We start from the raw sequence: 18,121 nt of genomic DNA, 5'->3' as shown, positions 1-18,121 counted from the left end.
CCAGAGTATCTTGGGTAGGGCGACTTTGCCAAATTGGGATGAGATGTGGGCAACTCTTAAGCAAGAGGAGCTGAGGAGAGACTTGGTCAAGTGTAAGCTTGACAGAAGCAACAACAGTGGGTCAAAGCCCAAGGAGGAGGAAGAAAATGCAGCCCTTGCATTGAAGGGGAAGATCGAGGAGGAGGAGTTTGCCATGACAACCGAGATACTTCTAGGAGGGAGTTGCGCTGATTTAGAGTTGTAGTTTGAAAGAGCTACAGATGGGCAGGATCCTTGAGGAGCCCACCTCTCGGATCAATTCCTTGCTACAGGAGCCCAGATCAGAAGTAGTAGGATGGATCAGTGTCAGTTGGTGTAGAGGAGTGTTGGAGCGACAGATGCAGTGGCTAGAACGCCAAGTCTGAACAACGTAGTTGGTAGTGGCAATGCCAACAACAGCACAGATGCATAACTTATGAGGGTTGCAGTACAGATGTAGTATTGGCGATGGCAGTGTCAACAGAAGTACAGATGCAACATTTGCGCAGTAGTTGGTGGGCAGTGATGTCAGACGTCAGCATCGCAGAGGGAGATGTTATAGAGAAGGGTGATGCTTCAGCAGGTTGCATTACTAGAGCACATTCCTCGCTCAGAGGGAGTGTTGATTTTTGGTAACATTGGATGTGCTCTAAGCCTCAAAATTTGCAGGGAGGCTTAGACGCATGTATTGCACAATACAAAAAAATCGTTTTGAGAAATTCCACCTGAAGATAATTTTATTAAAATAATTAATTATTTTTAATGGGTGCCTAAGTCTAAACTTAGGAAATTAAAATAATTAAAGGGTATTAATCAAATTATGGGTGAAACTTCTAGAAGAAGACAAGGATCAAGCCAAAATGATTTGAGCCATTGATTAGAATCTAATTTGGGACGTTGGTTCTCGACTGAAGGATTATAAGAGGGGACTTGATGGGCATTTGGAAATCACATCGAGTAAGAGATCAGTGATCGAATTTCTGAAGAGAGCAACGCAACAGTTTCGAGAGAGAGATTCAAAGTGATTTCTTGCAGTGAGAGAGGGGTAGTGATAGTAGACCATGTGAAAATTTCTTAAACCTGGGAATTCCTACTACAACACTGATGATATTTCTTCTACTTGTTAGATTTACATGAACAAGTTATTTGCAATTTCCTACGGCAAACATCACAATACATACACTACAACCTACACCAATTAAATTATATGCCGAAACAAGAACTAAACAATAGAGAAAGATACACACAAGTAACACAGTTGTTTTTGGACAAATGTCCCTGGAAAAACCCAATGTGGGAAAATCGGTGCAGCAGCTCTGAGGGTTTTTATCATTATGCAGTAGTTTTTGAATTGGCAACTAGGGCCAAACTCCATGTGGGTCATCTTATTAATGGAAGCTGATATTTTTCTTAGATCCCTCTCATCGAGAGGTGTATGATTGATATAAAGATCATTCGATTCCGATAAGTATTCATGGAGATATGAATTTATTTGTGTTATGGGACAATTCGTCAAGGTCAGCCAGCAACCAAATAAACCCCACTTGTGCTCAATGTTTTAGTAGAAATAGAGGTGGCCTTCAAGTCTTCAACACACATGGGATCTCTTCCTCTCTACTTGTCTTTGGGTTTTAGTAGGTGGAGAGATCCTAAGGGATAATGTTGCCCTAATCTAGAGGGCAGAAGCCGGAATTGCCGGGAACTGATGGAACAGCCAGGAAAGCTAACGCAGAGAGCAGAAGCTGGAACTGCCGGGGAAGTTGACTGAAGGATTATACCAGGAGGCTTGATGGGCATTTGGAAATCACAACGAGTAAGAGATCAGTGATCCCCGGGAAAGCTGACGCAGAGGGCAGAAGCTGGAACTGTCGGGAACAACCAGGAAAGCTGACGCAAAGGGGAGAAGCCAGAACTGCCGGGAACAACCGAAACTGTCGAGAATTGCCGGAACAACCGGGAAAGCTGATGTAGAGGGCAGAAGCCGAAATTGTCAGGAACAACTGGAACTGCCGAGAAAGCTGACGCAGAGGGTAAAGCCGGAACTGCCGGGAAAGCTGACGCAGAGGGCAGAAAAGGCTGACGCAGTTCCTAGAGGCTAACGCTTGGGTTTTTCGTGGGGCAGATTGGAGCTGAGGAGCTGCCAGAGTGTTTATCCGGGGTTTCAGCTAGAGCATCTATCTCCGAAGGAGAGCAACATGCAAAGGACAACTAACTAACATTGGGACAACTGTATGGTACTTAGCAGCAAGTACACCAAGCATGCAATGTTACAACAAAGCATGCGAGGGACAACAAACTAATATTGGGACAACAACATGATACTTAGTGCAGCAAGCATGTATTGGTACAACTAGCATGCAAGGGACAACTAGCATGCAACAACAAGCATGCTAAGGACAACAAGCATGCTAGGGACAACAAGCAAGCAAGGTGCAACCAACACATAGGTCAGTATGGCAACATGGTGCAGCAATGGCACATAATGTAGTACAATGATGGGTACAATCATGATTAATGAAGCATGATGAGATGCAACATAGTGATGATGGGTGCAGCATGGTGCAGCACGGTGAGGTGAAGCATGATGACGGATTGCAGCACAACGATAGGTGAAGGAGTCACCTTGGAGAATCAGTTGAAGCAACATGTCTTCAACTGATCTCATGTATCATCTTCTTAGAGATGATCTATGCTCTGATCTAGATAAGTCAAAGTGTTGACTTTTGTTGTAAACGTACTATCTCTCTCTCTTTGCTGAACTATTGAAGAACATATAAGAAGAATTGATCAAGGGTTTCCCTACATTGGGGTTTGTCCCTGGCTAGCGCCACATCTTGTGTCCTCTTGTCTTGGCTTGTCTTCTGCGATTTATGTTTATGTTCTATCTGCAGTTTACTTTAATGCTGATGTGATTGCTAATCTGGAAAAGATATCGAGCTCACTGTGAAAATTGAAATAAATTGCTCTAAGCCTAGAACATACCTAAAATTAACAATTAGAATCTAATTTGGGACATTGGTTCTCAATTGAAGGATTATAAGAGGAACTGCTGGGAAAGCTGACGCAGAGGGCAGAAGCTGGAATTGTTGGGAAAGCTGACGGAGAGGGCAGATGTCGGAATTGCTGGGAGAGCTGACGCAGAGGGTAGAAGCCGGAACTGCGAGGAACAACTGGAATTGTCGGAATAGCCAGGAAAGTTGACGCAAAGGGGAGAAACCAGAACTGCTGGGAATAGCCGGAACTGTCGAGAATTGTCGGAACAGCCGGGAAAGCTTATGCAGAGGGCAGAAGCCGGAACTGTGGGGAATAGTCGGAACTGCCGGGAGCTGCTGGAACTGCCGGGAAAGCTGACGCAGAGGGCAGAAGTCGGAACTGCCGGAACTACTAAGAAAGTTGATGCAGAGGGCAGAAAAGGATGACGCAATCCCTAGAGGCTGACGCAATCCCTAGAGGCTGACGCTGGGGTTTTTCGTGGGGCAAATTGGCGCTGAGGAGCTGCCAGAGTGTTTATCTGGGGTTTTAGCCGGAGCAATTGTCTCCGAAGGAGAGCAGCATGTCAGGGACAACTAATTAACATTGGGACATTTGTAGGGTACTTAGTAGCAAGTACACCAAGCATGCAATGTTACAACAAGCATGCAAGGGACAACAAACTAATATTGGGACAACAACATGATACTTAGTGCAACAAGCATGTATTGGTACAGCTAGCATGCAAGGGACAACTAGCATGCAACAACAAGCATGCTAGGGACAACAAGCATGCTAGAGACAACAAGCAAGCAAGGTGCAACCAACACATAGGGCAATATGGCAACATGGTGGAACAATGGCACATAATGCAGTACAGTAATGGGTACAGTCATGATTACTGAAGCATGATGAGATGCAACATAGTGATGATGGGTGCAGCATGGTGCAGCACGGTGAGGTGAAGCGTGATGACAAAATGCAGCACAACGATAGGTGAAGGAGTCACCTTGGAGAATCAGTTGAAGCAGCATGTCTTCAACTGATCTCATGTATCATTTTCTTAGAGATGATCTATGCTCTTATCTAGATAAGTCAAAGTGTTGACTTCTGTTATAAACGTACTATCTCTCTCTCTCCCTGAACTATTGAAGAACATATAAGAAGAATTGATCAAGAGTTTCCCCACATTGGGGTTTGTCCCTGACTAGCGCCACATCTTGTGTCCTCTTGTCTTGGCTTGTCTTCTGCGATTTATGTTTATGTTCTATCTGCAGTTATTTTAATGTTGATGTGATTGCTAATCTGGAAAAGATATTGAGCTAACTGTGAAAATGGAAATAAATTGCTCTAAGCATAGAACATACCTAAAATTAACAATTAGAATCTAATTTGGAACGTTGGTTCTCAACTTAAGGATTATAAGAGGAGGCTTGATGGGCATCTGGAAATCATCTCGAGTAAGAGATCAATGATCAAATTTCTGAAGGGAGCAGCGCAACAGTTGCCAGAGAGGGATTCAAAGTGATTTCTTGCAGTGAGAGAGGGGCAGGGATAATAGACCATGTGAAAATTCCTTAAACCTCGGAATTCCTATTACAACACTGATGATATTTTTTCTACTTGTTAGATTTGCATGAACAAGTTATTTGCAATTTCCTACGACAAACATCACAATACATATGCTGCAACCTACACCAATTAAATTATATGCCGAAACAAGAACAAAACAATAGAGAAAGATACACACAAGTAACATAGTTGTTTTTGGACAAATGTCCCTGGAAAAACCCAATGTGGGAAACCGGTGCAACAGCTCTAAGTGTTTTTATTATTATGCAGTAGTTTCTGAATCGGCAAATAGGGCCAAACTCCATGTGGGTCATCTTATTAATGGACGCTGATATTTTTCTTAGATCCATATCATTGAGAGGTGTAGGATTAATCTAAAGATCATCCGATTCCGATAAGTATTCATGGAGCTATGAATTTATTTGTGTTACGGGACAACTCGTCAAGGTCAGCCAGCGACCAAATAAACCCCACTTGTGCTCAACGTTTTAGTATAAATAGAGTGGCCTTCAAGTCATTTCAACACACTTGGGATCTCTTTCTCTCTACTTGTCTTTGGGTTTTAGTAGGAGGAGAGATCTTATGGGTTAATGCTGCCCTAATCTAGAGGGTAGAAGCCAAAACTGCCAGGAACTGCTGGAACAACTGCGAAAGCTGACGCAGAGGGCAGAAGCCGGAAATGCCGGGAAAGTTGACGCAGAGGGCAGAAGCCGGAACTGTCGGGAAAGCTGACGCAGAGGGCAGAAGCCGAAACTGCCAGAACAACTAGGAAAGCTGACGCAAAGGGGAGAAGGCGGGACTGCCGGGAACTGTCGAGAACTGTCGGAACAGCCGGGAACAACTGGAACTGTCGGAATAGTAGGGAAAGCTGACGTAGAGGGCAGAAGTCGGAACTGTCGGGAACAGCCGGAATTGTCAGGAACAGCCGGAATTGTCGGGAACTGCCGGAACTGCCAGGAAAGCTGACGCAGAGGGCAGAAGCTGGAACTGCCAGGAAAGCTGACGCAGAGGGTAGAAAAGGCGGACACAGTTCCTAGAGGCTGACGCTGGGGATTTTCGTGGGGCAAATTGGAGCTGAGGAGCTGCCGGAGTGTTTATCCGGGGTTTCAACTGGAGCATCTGTCTCCGAAGGAGAGCAGCATGTAAGAGACAACTAACTAACATTGGGACAACTGTATGGTACTTAGCAGCAAATACACCAAGCATGCAATGTTACACCAAGCGTGCAAGGGACAACAAACTAATATTGGGACAACAACAGATACTTAGTGCAGCAAGCATGTATTTGTACAACTAGCATGCAAGGGACAACTAACATGCAACAACAAGCATGCTAAGGACAACAAGCATGCAAGGGACAACAAGCAAGCAAGGTGCAACCAACACATAGGTCAGTATGGCAACATGGTGCAGCAATGGCACATAATGCAGTAGAGTGATGGGTACAGTCATGATTAATGAAGCATGATGAGATACAACATGGTGATGATGGGTGCAACATGGTGTAGCACGGTGAGGTGAAGCATGACGACGAAATGCAGCACAACGATAGGTGAAGGAGTCACCTTGGAGAATCATTTGAAGCAGCATGTCTTCAACTGATCTCATGTATCATCTTCTTAGAGATGATCTATGCTCTTATCTAGATAAGTCAAACTGTTGACTTTTGTTGTAAACGTACTATCTCTCTCTCTCTGCTAAACTATTGAAGAACATATAAGAAGAATTGATCAAGGGTTTCCCCACATTGGGGTTTGTCCCTGGCTAGCGCCACATCTTGTGTCCTCTTGTCTTGGCTTTTCTTCTGCGATTTATGTTTATGTTCTATCTGCAGTTTACTTTAATGCTAATGTGATTGCTAATCTTGGAAAGATATTGAGCTAACTGTGAAAATTGAAATAAATTGCTCTAAGCGTAGAACATACCTAAAATTAACAATTAGAATCTAATTTGGGACGTTGGTTCTCAACTGAAGGATTATACCAGGAGGCTTGATGGGCATTTGGAAATCACATCGAGTAAGAGATCAGTGATCGAATTTCTGAAGAGAGCAGCGCAACAGTTGCCAGAGAGAGATTCAAAGTGATTTCTTGCAGTGAGAGAGGGGCAGGGATAGTAGACCATGTGAAAATTCCCTAAACCCAAGAATTCCTATTACAACACTGATGATATTTCTTCTACTTGTTAGATTTACATGAACAAGTTATTTGCAATTTCCTACGGCAAACATCACAACACATACACTGCAACCTACACCAATTAAATTGTATGTCGAGACAAGAACAAAACAATAGAGAAAGATACACACAAGTAACACAATTGTTTTTGGACAAATGTCCCCGGAAAAACGCAATGTGTGAAAACCGGTGCAACAACTCTGAGGGTTTTTATTATTATGCAGATTTTTCTGAATACAACTCTGGATGCCTTCTTGACAATCCAGTTATAGAGAAATACAACTAGCAGAAGAAATTTGTGAGATTACCTCACTCTACCCTGCAAGTCCCGGCTGATTCGATAGCTGAACCAACGTGTCCCCGACTATTTCTACGCTGGCCCTGCGTTAGCTCTGCGTGGGTCGAATCGCTCTCCCGGAGCTTTGACGTTAACCCTCTCGGCTCAGATGTCAAACCCCAACAAATTTTTGGACTTCTGCTGGGAGGAATGCGCTGCCTCTGCGTGAGCCCTTTTGGCTTAACGTCAACCCCTCCTGGGTACTGCGTTGCCTCCTTCTGGTGTCTCTCTGCCTCTTTGCTGCGTATCCTGGCTCAGGAGAAGATGCTCCAACCAAACTATCCTTGCCCCTCACTACAAAAGCTCACTATCGATATTCTCCCAATAGCTGCTCTGCTTCACAAGATCGAACTTCTTAACTCACTCTGTGTGTGTTCCAAGTGACACTCAAGCTTCCTTAAATAATCTCCTCGTTGACATTCAACGACCCAGATTAGAAGCTAATCAATGGCTAAGATCATTTATGCTTGATCCTCGTATTCTTCTAGAAGTTACACCCACAGTTTATATTAATACGCTTTAATTATTTTAATTTCCTAAGTTTAGAGTTAGGGTCCCATTAAAAATAATTAATTATTTTAATAAAACTGTTTCTGGGTGGAATTTCTCAAAACGCTTTCTGGGTTTTTTGGAATATATGTTTCCAAGTCTCCCTGAAAAATTTGAGACTTAGAGCACATCTTATGCTACTAGAAATCAACACTTCCTCTTAGCGAGGAATGTGCTCTAGCAATGCAACCAGCTGAAGCATCACTCTGTTTTGTAACATCTCTCTTTGCGTTGCTAAAGTCTAACATGCTGTCCACCAACCCTTGCGCAAATGCTACATCTGTACTGCTGCTGACCCTTCCACTGTCAACACTGCATCCGTACTGCAACTCCCTTTGAATTTCTGCATCCGTGCTGCTACTGGCACTGGCACTGCCAACTGCCTCTGCACTGCAAACTGCTGCTGCTAATATCGCATCAACAACGCAAAAACATCCCATATTACTGAACTAATTGTGTTCAGTATGATACCATGTGAATGCTGGAACCTGACTGTTGCTAGTCTTTGTGTTGACCCTCTAAATCTACTGCATTGTCGCTGACCTCTGCTCTGTGCCATCTGCACTGCTGCCAACACTCCTTGGCACCATTCGACACTAGTCCATCCTGCTACTTCTAATCTAGGCTCCCGTAGCAAGGAATTGATCCGAGAGGTGGGTTCCTTAAGAATCTTGCCCATCTGTAGCTCTTTTGAACTACAACTCCAAGTCTGCCCACTTCTTGGGCAAGTAAAAAACAATCTTCGATGGTACTTTCAAGTTTCAACAACAAAAGCAGAATATAAAGCAACTGTTGGAGCAACTTGTGAAGTAGTATGGTTACATAGGATTTTAGGTGATTTGAAGCTTCCATAAATGCATCCTACAACCTTGCATTGTGATAACCAAAGCACCATCAAGATGATGAAGGATCCGATTTATCATTCGAAAACAAAACATGTTGAAATTCAACATCACTATATCAGAAAACAAAGAAATAGAACTGATTTATTGCAGGTTCCAAGATCAAGTGTCAGACATCTTCATCAAAGCACTCAAAAGGGAGAAGTTCGAAAAATTTCAAGAAATGTTAGGATCTGTGGAAAATGGAATCATCTTTAATAGGGGGTGTTAGATATTGTAATGATGATTTCATATTAATAATATAATAAAGTTATAAATAATATATTTGTTATGTACATAGTTATAAATTGGGTGACCGTTTTTTAATGAGAATAGCGAAATCTCCCAAGTATATATGACACCATCTTATGTAATCGGATATGCACTGAAATAATACATCTTTCTTATTCATTCGTATTCTCTCGATTCTCTCTTGGATTCTCTATAGTTTAACATTAAACACTTTCACTTTTATTTGTTACTCTCTGTTTTATTTTTTTCATTTGGGAAGATATATTCTAGGGATTATTTATCTTGCTATTATTACTTGTAATTCTGAGTCCTATGTAATGAACAATACTTCATAGACAAGAAAATATCCATCATAAGAAAGATAGTGAATTGAAATCCATATATGATAAATAATTATATAAGTGATAATGAATGGATTGATTAATATAATGAACCTTGTGATGGTATACTTATATATGCATTAACTAGTCATGAAGGTGAAGGGTTGTGCCCCTTAGTTTATTAATTTATTGTAATCATTGTGTAATTGATCTATTTTCATGACATCCTGTTGATCTGTTTTTGTTAATCATATTCATTACATCCTACTGATCTATTTCAATCATAATGTACACTGTACTTCGATAGAATTTCATTTCATTTCATTTATGACTATCATTCATCCAAAAATTCCTATCTGATTATGATTAGAGTTGTTGTGTTAGAGCCAATCACAGTATAAACATGGCAACCGATACTATGTGAAACTACCAACATTATAATTACATATCCACACAAATATAGGGATTTGCTAGATGCTATTTTGTTTTGTTGTTCAATGCAATGACTATTACATGTAAACAGGTGTTATATTTTGAAAAGAATAAGTTCAAACAATTGCAGAAATTTGTAGATATCTGTGCTTTGTTCTTTTTTTCTTTTCTGGTTAAATTCTTTTTTATGTAATTTTAAGTAAATGATATCCTTTTAGATACCTACAATTTGTTGTACATTTGTTTTATGATATAGTGTGTGGTGTGGGTTCAACCACTTGAATGGTATTTTTTCCATCTCTCTTGCAAGGAAAATGCCTTTTTCTAAGTATTATGAAATGTTTGAGAGCAAGAGTTTTATTACTAGTATTAGCAAAGGTTTGACTATTCAAGAGTGTTTTGTGCAATGTGCTGACTGCAAATTTATTGTTTTGTCTATCAAGTTAGGTGAATTGAAATTAGGAGAGTTGCTTGATACGCCACCTCCTGGTCTTGATGAAGCTATTGCTATCTCAAAGGTATTTTATGACACTATTGTTGTTCACAAATGTTGCTTGATTATATTTTTTGGGTTTTTATGATTGGATGGAATCCTCTTTAAAAGTTTTTTAGTGGTTGTCTATACACTTATTACATGTTTGTCAATTCCTTATCAGGTTACACAGTTTATTCAGGCACAAGAATACAATATGTTCACTCGCATTATATTTGATACCGCACCAACTGTAAGTTTGGAGTTCAATTTCTATTTTGTGTCTTGTTCGTGACAATGTTTTTCTTGTTTTGAGTTATGCTATCCCTTTTTCATTCACTAATTTTGAATTACCTTTATTAGGGTCATACACTTCGGCTTTTGTCTCTTCCAGATTTCTTGGATGCCTCTATAGGCAAAATAATAAGGGTATTGTGTTCCTAACAATATTGTGATTTGCATAATTTGACCTCTTCAAATTCTTTCCATTAGCATTGAGGCACTAGTACGGCCCTATATATATAATTTTTCTTTGAATTGATGAGTTTGTGTTTCTCGCTTTTCAATTTCTCAGAAATTATATCTGCTGAATTTATATCTTACATTATATGAATACAATGTGGAAATCATATCATGTTCTTGTATGCCCTTTCATGTTCTTGTTGCCTCTAGCTTCAGCAATTCGATCTGATTGATCAACTCTCTGTGTGTCTTCCAAATGACCCTCAAGTTTCCTTAAATAATCTCCTCGTTGACATTCAACGACCTAGATTAAAAGCTAATCAATGGCTAAGATCATTTCTGCTTGATCCTCGTCTTCTTCTAGAAGTTACACCCACAATTAGATTAATACCCATTAATTATTTTAATTTCTTAAGTTTAGACTTAGTGTCCCATAAAAAAATAATTAATTATTTTAATAAAACTGTCTCTAGGTGGAATTTCCCAAAACATTTTCTAGGTTCTTTGGAATACATGTGCCCAAGCCTCCCTGCAAAGACTTAGAGCACATCCGATACAGGGTCAGTGAGGGGTAGAGATAGTGATGTAGAGGAAGTTTTCCAGATCCAGAGAGGCAACAGTAAGGAGGCCGAGTTATTCCCAGTGAGGCAGTGCAGAGGATTGCGCAGTTGCTTCAGAAGCAACTTGATTTTGTTGGAGAGAAATTTGTTCTCAGTTCTAGAGGCCGGGTAGAGGGTCCAAAGTCTCAAAGAGACAATTTCCTCAGCAAAGGCAGGCATAACGACTTCATGAGAGGCAGATTCGAGCCACACGTGTGGGAGACAGTGCATAGGTAGTGTAGAAGGGCTCACGTTGGGGTTTGGACAACCACTTTCCTGAAGGGAAGTTGTGTTGGGATTGCTTGCGGAAGAAGAATTATTCTCTTAGATAATTTTGGCTAGATATTCTTGTTGTTTGGATTGCCAGTTGGGCATCCATAGATTGTACTCAAATTTCACTGCTGCGTAATAAAATAAAACCCTCATTTGCTGCACCGATTTTCCCGCATTGGGTTTTTCTGGGGACTTTTGTTCAAAATTAATAGTGTAATTTTTATTGTGTGTGTGCTAGAATTTTCTCAGTTCTAGCACTGTTATTTCCACAATATTTTATTTGTGAAGGTTGTAGTGTGATTTATTTGATATTTGCCGTAGCAGATAAATTGTTAAAATAATTAACAATTAGAAAAATAAATTCCAGTTGCTGCAATAGGATTCCAGTTGTGGAATTTCCACAAGTGATTACTCTTAAGGTGAAGTTGTTAAATGATCTTAAGTACTTAGAGACGAATTACAATGATATTCGATTTAGAACAATGAAGTACTTAACAATATGACGATCTTCACCACAAGAAAGTGCCCAATTAACCAAATAGATGGCACCAGAAAATGTTATTAAGATCACAATAGATGATTGCTCATGAAATGGCCATCAATGTACGAAATCCAATGCTTCTTTCAACAATGCTAGAATTCTAATTAGACAATGATGATTAACAACAGAATGCTAATGTGCTAATTACATACAAAGAGAGCTTAAATTTCTTATGAACACAATTAGCAATTTCAAAGATTACGTCAAGATTACTCTTATCACGATTATGATTATCAATTAAGTGCTTTTAAGAGTGACTTGATTTGTAAGATTATAAACTTTAGATGTGAAGCTTACTTGCAACAAGTTAGTAAACCCACAAGAAGTGCTTATTCCACACTAACAATGAGAAACAATGTATTCACTTGTCCAATAACCAATGATAGCATTGACAAAATAGGAGTATTTTTTTAGAAATAATGTCACAATAATACTGACTATTAATGAGAGATAGAGAGCATTAATCCAAATGTGATTTTTTAGAGCAATATGCCAATCTTATCAATTTTATTAGCCTTTTTTAGAGCACTTACGTTTGTCAATGAGGATGCAAACAGTGATATGCTAATGCAATTGCATGTAAAGAAATGCAAGATGGGGCAGCCAAAAGACCAATGATTGCAACAGTAAGGAAAACACCCAATTTCACTAGAAAACACTTATTTAAGATGCACAAGGATGCAAGGAACAAATGCCAAATGAAAAGTGATGGCTCTCAATAACTTTTGACACCACTGTTATGTTTATATGAGAACTTGATATGCATACACCAGACCTCTGATTTTTATGACATCCTTCAAGCAATGACAAAATATATCAAGAAATGCAAGCCCAACCAATGGCAAAGATTTATCAATGATGAAATATGCTTGCAATTTAATTATAATGGCAATATTAGGTGATTTTATTACTGCTGTAGGGGATTTTAGATGGCTGTAGCAAACATATCAGATCATGAAATTACCCAACAGTCCACAAAAGTTCACTTATAGTTATATGCAATCAATTTCAACCACAAGAATAATATTTAATGCCTTAGGTGATTGATTAATGAGATTAGGGCTATTTTACATGTGTTTAAGCCCTGAATACACTGCTGTCATAAAATGCTTCATAATTTAAATGAAACAGTGATGAGACATAGAGGGTTAGAGGGCAAACCATTAGGCCTAATGGCCTTGTAGATGACTGGAGATTCTTCCAATGAACTTACCCACGTACAACCACCAAGTTAGCTCCAAAATGGCTACAAGACAAGATGTTAGAGATGAATTGCCAATGCAAACCAAATCAATAAAGGCCAACAATAAGGGATAAAAAGGCCAAGGAAGGGCAGCGATGAGGGGGAGAGGGCCTCAAAAGGGCACAGTACACAAGGAAAAGCCTCTTAGAGGCTACGACAAGGCCTTAGAGGCCTGCAACTAAGGAATGGAGGGCAAAGAAGGGGGGCTGAGAAAGCTAGAGGCCTCCTGAAGGTTGCCACAAGGCCAAGGGAAGGCCTTTAGGCTTGAGGGAAAGGAGAAAAGGGGCAAGGACTAGGGGTTAAAGCACATAAGGGCCTGCGGCCCAAGGAAAAGAGCCTCTAGGGCTCACAACAGGCTTAAAAGAGGCTAGCCGCTCACCTAGAGGAGGAGAAAATGCCACGACTTGGCTGGAAGAGGGGAAGACTAGGCCTTAGAGGCCTTAACAATTTTCAGAACCCTTGCAAACACAAAATATTACCACAAAAGTGCCAAAATTTGCTTAGGGCCAATGTCTTCCTTTCTTGGCTGGACGTTGAGCTTGGAGGGAGGCTAGAGGCTAGATCTTGCCTTCCTAGGCGTAGATCCGTCTCAAAAGCCCAACAAAAAATGCTCAATTAGGCTGTACGTCTCACTTGGAGGAGTGAAACCCTTCAAACGCTAGCCTTAGGGCTAGATCTTCCGCAAAAAAATTCTTTGAGGCTTGAAGATCCACTTGCAAAGTGAATGAAAGAATTTCCCAAAACCCTAAATACATACAAAAAATTTAAAACCCCAAAAACCCCAAGTGCTACAAAATCAAAACAAGGGTTAGAAAATAATTTTACAAATAATTTACAATATTTACAAATTAAAATTATTAGCTCTCATTAGCAAATTAATTTTGTGTAGCCCAAGATCAAATAAAAATTTTGAGAGATTTTTAAATTTTTTAAATAAATTGCATGGATGAATAATTTCGAAAGATAAGCCAAAACTCTTCTATAAAATAATTAACCACAATGAAATCATAGAGCCCAAACAAGGTTGGCTCTTCCCCATAGTCTGTGAACTTAGAGCCCAAGGGCTAGTGTACCTATAAATCTCTATTAAAATCCTAAGATAAACTATTAGATCATATAGTGAATCAAATCACGTAAGACGACTCGTACCAATAAAATGTTCTTATCATTGACAAATGAAATAACAATTAAAAAATATTCAACACAATATAAGATAAACGCATAGCCAACACATACCACAAATCAATAGAAGAACACCATGAACTAAACCCCAATGTCTTTCTATTATGAGATTTTTGTTTTGTTTTGTTTGGCAGAGCAGTAACTTAGTACAAGTGTTACAAAATCACCTCATCCAAAGATGGGAAATAGAAGCTCAATAACTTCTTTATATAGAGAAAACGCCTTCAAGTGGAAAATAACGACTAGTTGGCTTGATCCTTGTCAAAATAATCTCGACCGTCGAAGATAACTTGATCAACTTTTAATCTCCATCGTCAAATTTTTATTTTTGAGGAAAAATTCGAATTTCTTTTAAAAACCATTTTTTATTATTCCAAAAATTAATATTTTGGATTAATTTCCTCAAAAACTTGAATTTGACTTAACCACCAAGGTCCAAGGGCTCAATTTTTCTTAAAATATTCTTTTTTCCCATGGTGGAGGACCTTAAAAAATTGACTTCTTTTTGACCCACGAATTTTTGATTGTTTTCCACTTGGAGAGAAATTAATTTCTCTGTAATTATTTTTTGACTCAAAAATAATTAATTTTTTGGCTGAGGATTTTTATTTATTTTAACCAGAAAAATTAATTAATTGACTCTTAAGGGGATTAATTATTTCTGCACCCTCAAATATTTTACCCTGGTTTTTGATTACGAGGGACCACGCACTAATTTTTTTTTTACCTCAAAAATTACAATATCAACCCTTAGAATGATAAATACACATTTAGACCACACCCTCAAGACATTACCCAATTCTGCGATACAATATGATCTAGCATGAAACCAAGTGTGCTTGTAATAAAATATTTTAGCCATAGTTTTTGATTGTGAGGGACCATGCACTAAAATTATTCCTAAACACACTTTTACAGCAGAAACGATAAACACTAAGATTCACCTAAGACGCTGTCAACAAATTCCACCCTAGCTTTGGGGTTTAAGCTGGAAGAAAAACTCTGGCAATTAGGTGTGTTTACAAACACACATAATTCGGGGAGTTTAAAAAACTTTCTAGGATGAAATCCTTTGCCAAAATCAAAGGCTTACCCATGTGTTGTTACATAATTAAATGGTAACACTAGCATCATTTATAATAAACTTTGAAGAAATTGGGTTTACAATGATGAATGATGACAATTCATGACTTCGATCTTTGAAAAATTTTCTCCACTTCTTTGCACTCAGCTTTCTTGGACTGTTGACAAAGCGTGGTCAACATGCCTCTTTGCTTGATGGGTTGCAAAGACAACTTGATTCCATGTCTAGTTGATGTGATCATAGATAATTGATAACTAACTTGAGTAAGAGAGGTTACTACCTTCAATGTGTTGAAGCATGCTCTCTCTGACTATGAATTCAACTTTCAAGGGGGAGTAATTAAGATCATCATTTTTATATAGTTGGAGGTTTAATTCTTGTTGCCTCAATTTAGTTTGATATATGTTTTCTAGGCTTTCCTTAACCAAGGGTAGGATACCTTTTCGTATTAGAGATATTATGCTATTAGAGTTGTTTTTAAGGTATCACGTCTAGAATGCATATCTTGGACATGATAATTTTCATTTGACACATTGTCTTATTTGGCCCCAACATTTAGGGGCCTTGCTTGCTTCGAGTCAACTAGGTTAAGATGGGGAGTGTAAATCTATGTTGAACGGGTATGCATCCACCCAAAACAAACTCTCATACTCACTGCTTTCGTGTGTTTCGTGGACCTAGGGACACCTAGAAAATGTGTTGAGAAATCTAGGGCATTAGCATTAGGTGATTTCTCTTAGATTAATGACTGGTTGTGAATGCTTTTTACTTCTTTAGATTAGGATCTTCTTCTTCTTAGTTTATTAGTGTTCTTCTTCATCAAACAGTAACCAATGCATGAACATAAATAGACAAGAGACACAGAATGTAGGCTATCAGCCAGGGCCAAAACCTCTCACTCTTTGAGAGGAAAACCCGCACAAATTCTTCTTATAGAGATTCCAATTGACGAATACCAAGATCAAGACCCTTGACCTAGTAGCCTCTTCAAGACCAAGACACGAGTCCTCTTCCATCTTCTCGTTCACTCTTTCTCGGTTCCTTCTACTTTAGATTTTGCACCATATGTGATGACACCCAATTGTGATTACTATGGATATCAATCTTCTCCTCCAGCAGTAACACCGAATCTTGAAGACATATTGCTGAACCATAGTTGCTGCCCTTTGAGACACCACCGAGATATTCTTCCTTGTAACAACAACGAGATCTTGTCACACACATGTGACCTTCCTCTTGTGCAGCACCGAACATAAGAAACCCTTGTCACTGTAATCCAAACTTCTGTTCCTTTTCTTGTCACTGTAACATCCATTGAACTTAGAGATCCGAACTATTGTTGACTATGATCATCCCTAAATGGAACCTCGCAGTCCCTTCTCCTTCCTATGATTGCATCGAACTTGATTTTGGGTAGCATCAGATGTGCTCTAGCCTTGAAATTTGGTGGAGAGGCTAAGGCACATGAAATCTTCAAGTCCTAGAAATCGTTTGGAGAAATTCCACCTGGATGAGGAGTTATTAAAATTATTAATATTTTTAATGGATTCCTAAGTCTAAACTTAGGAAAATAAAAATAATAATGGATATTAATAAAGATAGGGGTGAGAAGCTTCTAAGAGACAAGGATCAAGTATGTTTTAATCTTGGCCGTTGATTAGAGACTTAATCTCGGCTGTTGATTCATCAACAGGAAAAGTATAAGAGAAGACTTGAGGATCATTTTGAGACGTACCAACAGATACTCAGTATCCCAAGGAAAATCGATTCTCAAAGAGGAGATTGATTTCAGAGGGAGAGTTGCAGGGTGGAGGAAGAGGAGGTCATCAACAATAGCTAGTGACTGAGGAGGAGGTGACGCAAGGGCATTGAGAGACAACGCAGAGGGAGATGCAGTCCAGGGGAGACGCAACCCTCACACGGGCTGACGTAGAGGGACGCAGAACCACACAGAGTGATGCAAAAGTGGTACAGAAGTGGGAGAAGGGTCTGTAGGGTGTCAGAAAGTTTCCAGGGGAAAGTCTCAGGTGTTTTCTCTCAGTTTCTCCATAAAATCATTACTTGTAAAGCGATTGTTGCTGAAGATTAATAAAACCTTCATCTGCTGCACTAGTTTTTCCACATTGGGGTTTTCAGGGGACAATTGTCCAAAAACAACTGTGTTGATATGATTGGTTCTTGTGCATGTATATCGCTGTTATTTTCTCTGTGTAATTATGTGATAATTGCAGTAGAATTTATTTTGATGTTTGTTAAAGGGATTTCGTAAATAACTTATTGTGAAGAATAAGTAGATGAAATAAATCAGTTGTTGTAGTGGAATTTTGGGTTAGAAATTTTCACATGGTATTAGAGTAGAGATTCGGTAAGAGAAGAGAAGAATCGCCTATGGGTCAGGAGCATGATGCAGAGGCATCAACTCAAAGGGACTCACGCAGATTTCTAGAAGAAAGCATGAGGGACATGGATCACGATTATTCTATGTTAGCTTCTAGACTAGAAGAAGTTGCTTGCCTAGCAAGCTCTGCCTCGTCGGAGGTTTGGTATATAGATAATGGAACTTCCTGGCATATGACAAGAATTCGAGAATTTTTTTCAAATTATCAAGAAGAAAAGATGAATTTTCAGGTCACCATGGGAAATAAGGCAAAGTGTACCCCCGTAGAAAGAGGTATTGTAGTCATTCAAAGCGAAGCAGGAGAGCGGCTTCGAGCAACCAATGTGCTGCATGTGCCAGGATTGGGGATGAACTTACTC

At 39.5% G+C, this 18,121-nt stretch overlaps 1 protein-coding gene across 2 annotated transcripts in view; it reads left to right on the top strand.

Moving 5' to 3' along the window:
* The window catches only part of LOC149186605 (ATPase GET3B-like), a 216,689-nt gene that overhangs the window by 75,977 nt on the left and 122,591 nt on the right, over window positions 1-18,121 (top strand). For both annotated transcript variants that reach the window (XM_089411067.1, XM_089411068.1), the window contains exons 5-7: window positions 9,952-10,026; window positions 10,165-10,233; window positions 10,344-10,409. In XM_089411067.1, the coding sequence (XP_089267193.1) occupies window positions 9,952-10,026; window positions 10,165-10,233; window positions 10,344-10,409 (210 nt within the window). The remainder of the gene's footprint in view (window positions 1-9,951; window positions 10,027-10,164; window positions 10,234-10,343; window positions 10,410-18,121) is intronic.

This window comes from Pinus tabuliformis, chromosome 3_1, assembly GCF_031772625.1.
Source record: "Pinus tabuliformis cultivar Carrire ecotype Pingquan chromosome 3_1, CPIR1, whole genome shotgun sequence".
Taxonomy (NCBI): Eukaryota; Viridiplantae; Streptophyta; class Pinopsida; order Pinales; family Pinaceae; genus Pinus; species Pinus tabuliformis.
The sequence above is the reverse complement of the archived record's forward strand: the minus strand, read 5'-3'. Positions and strand labels throughout refer to the sequence as shown.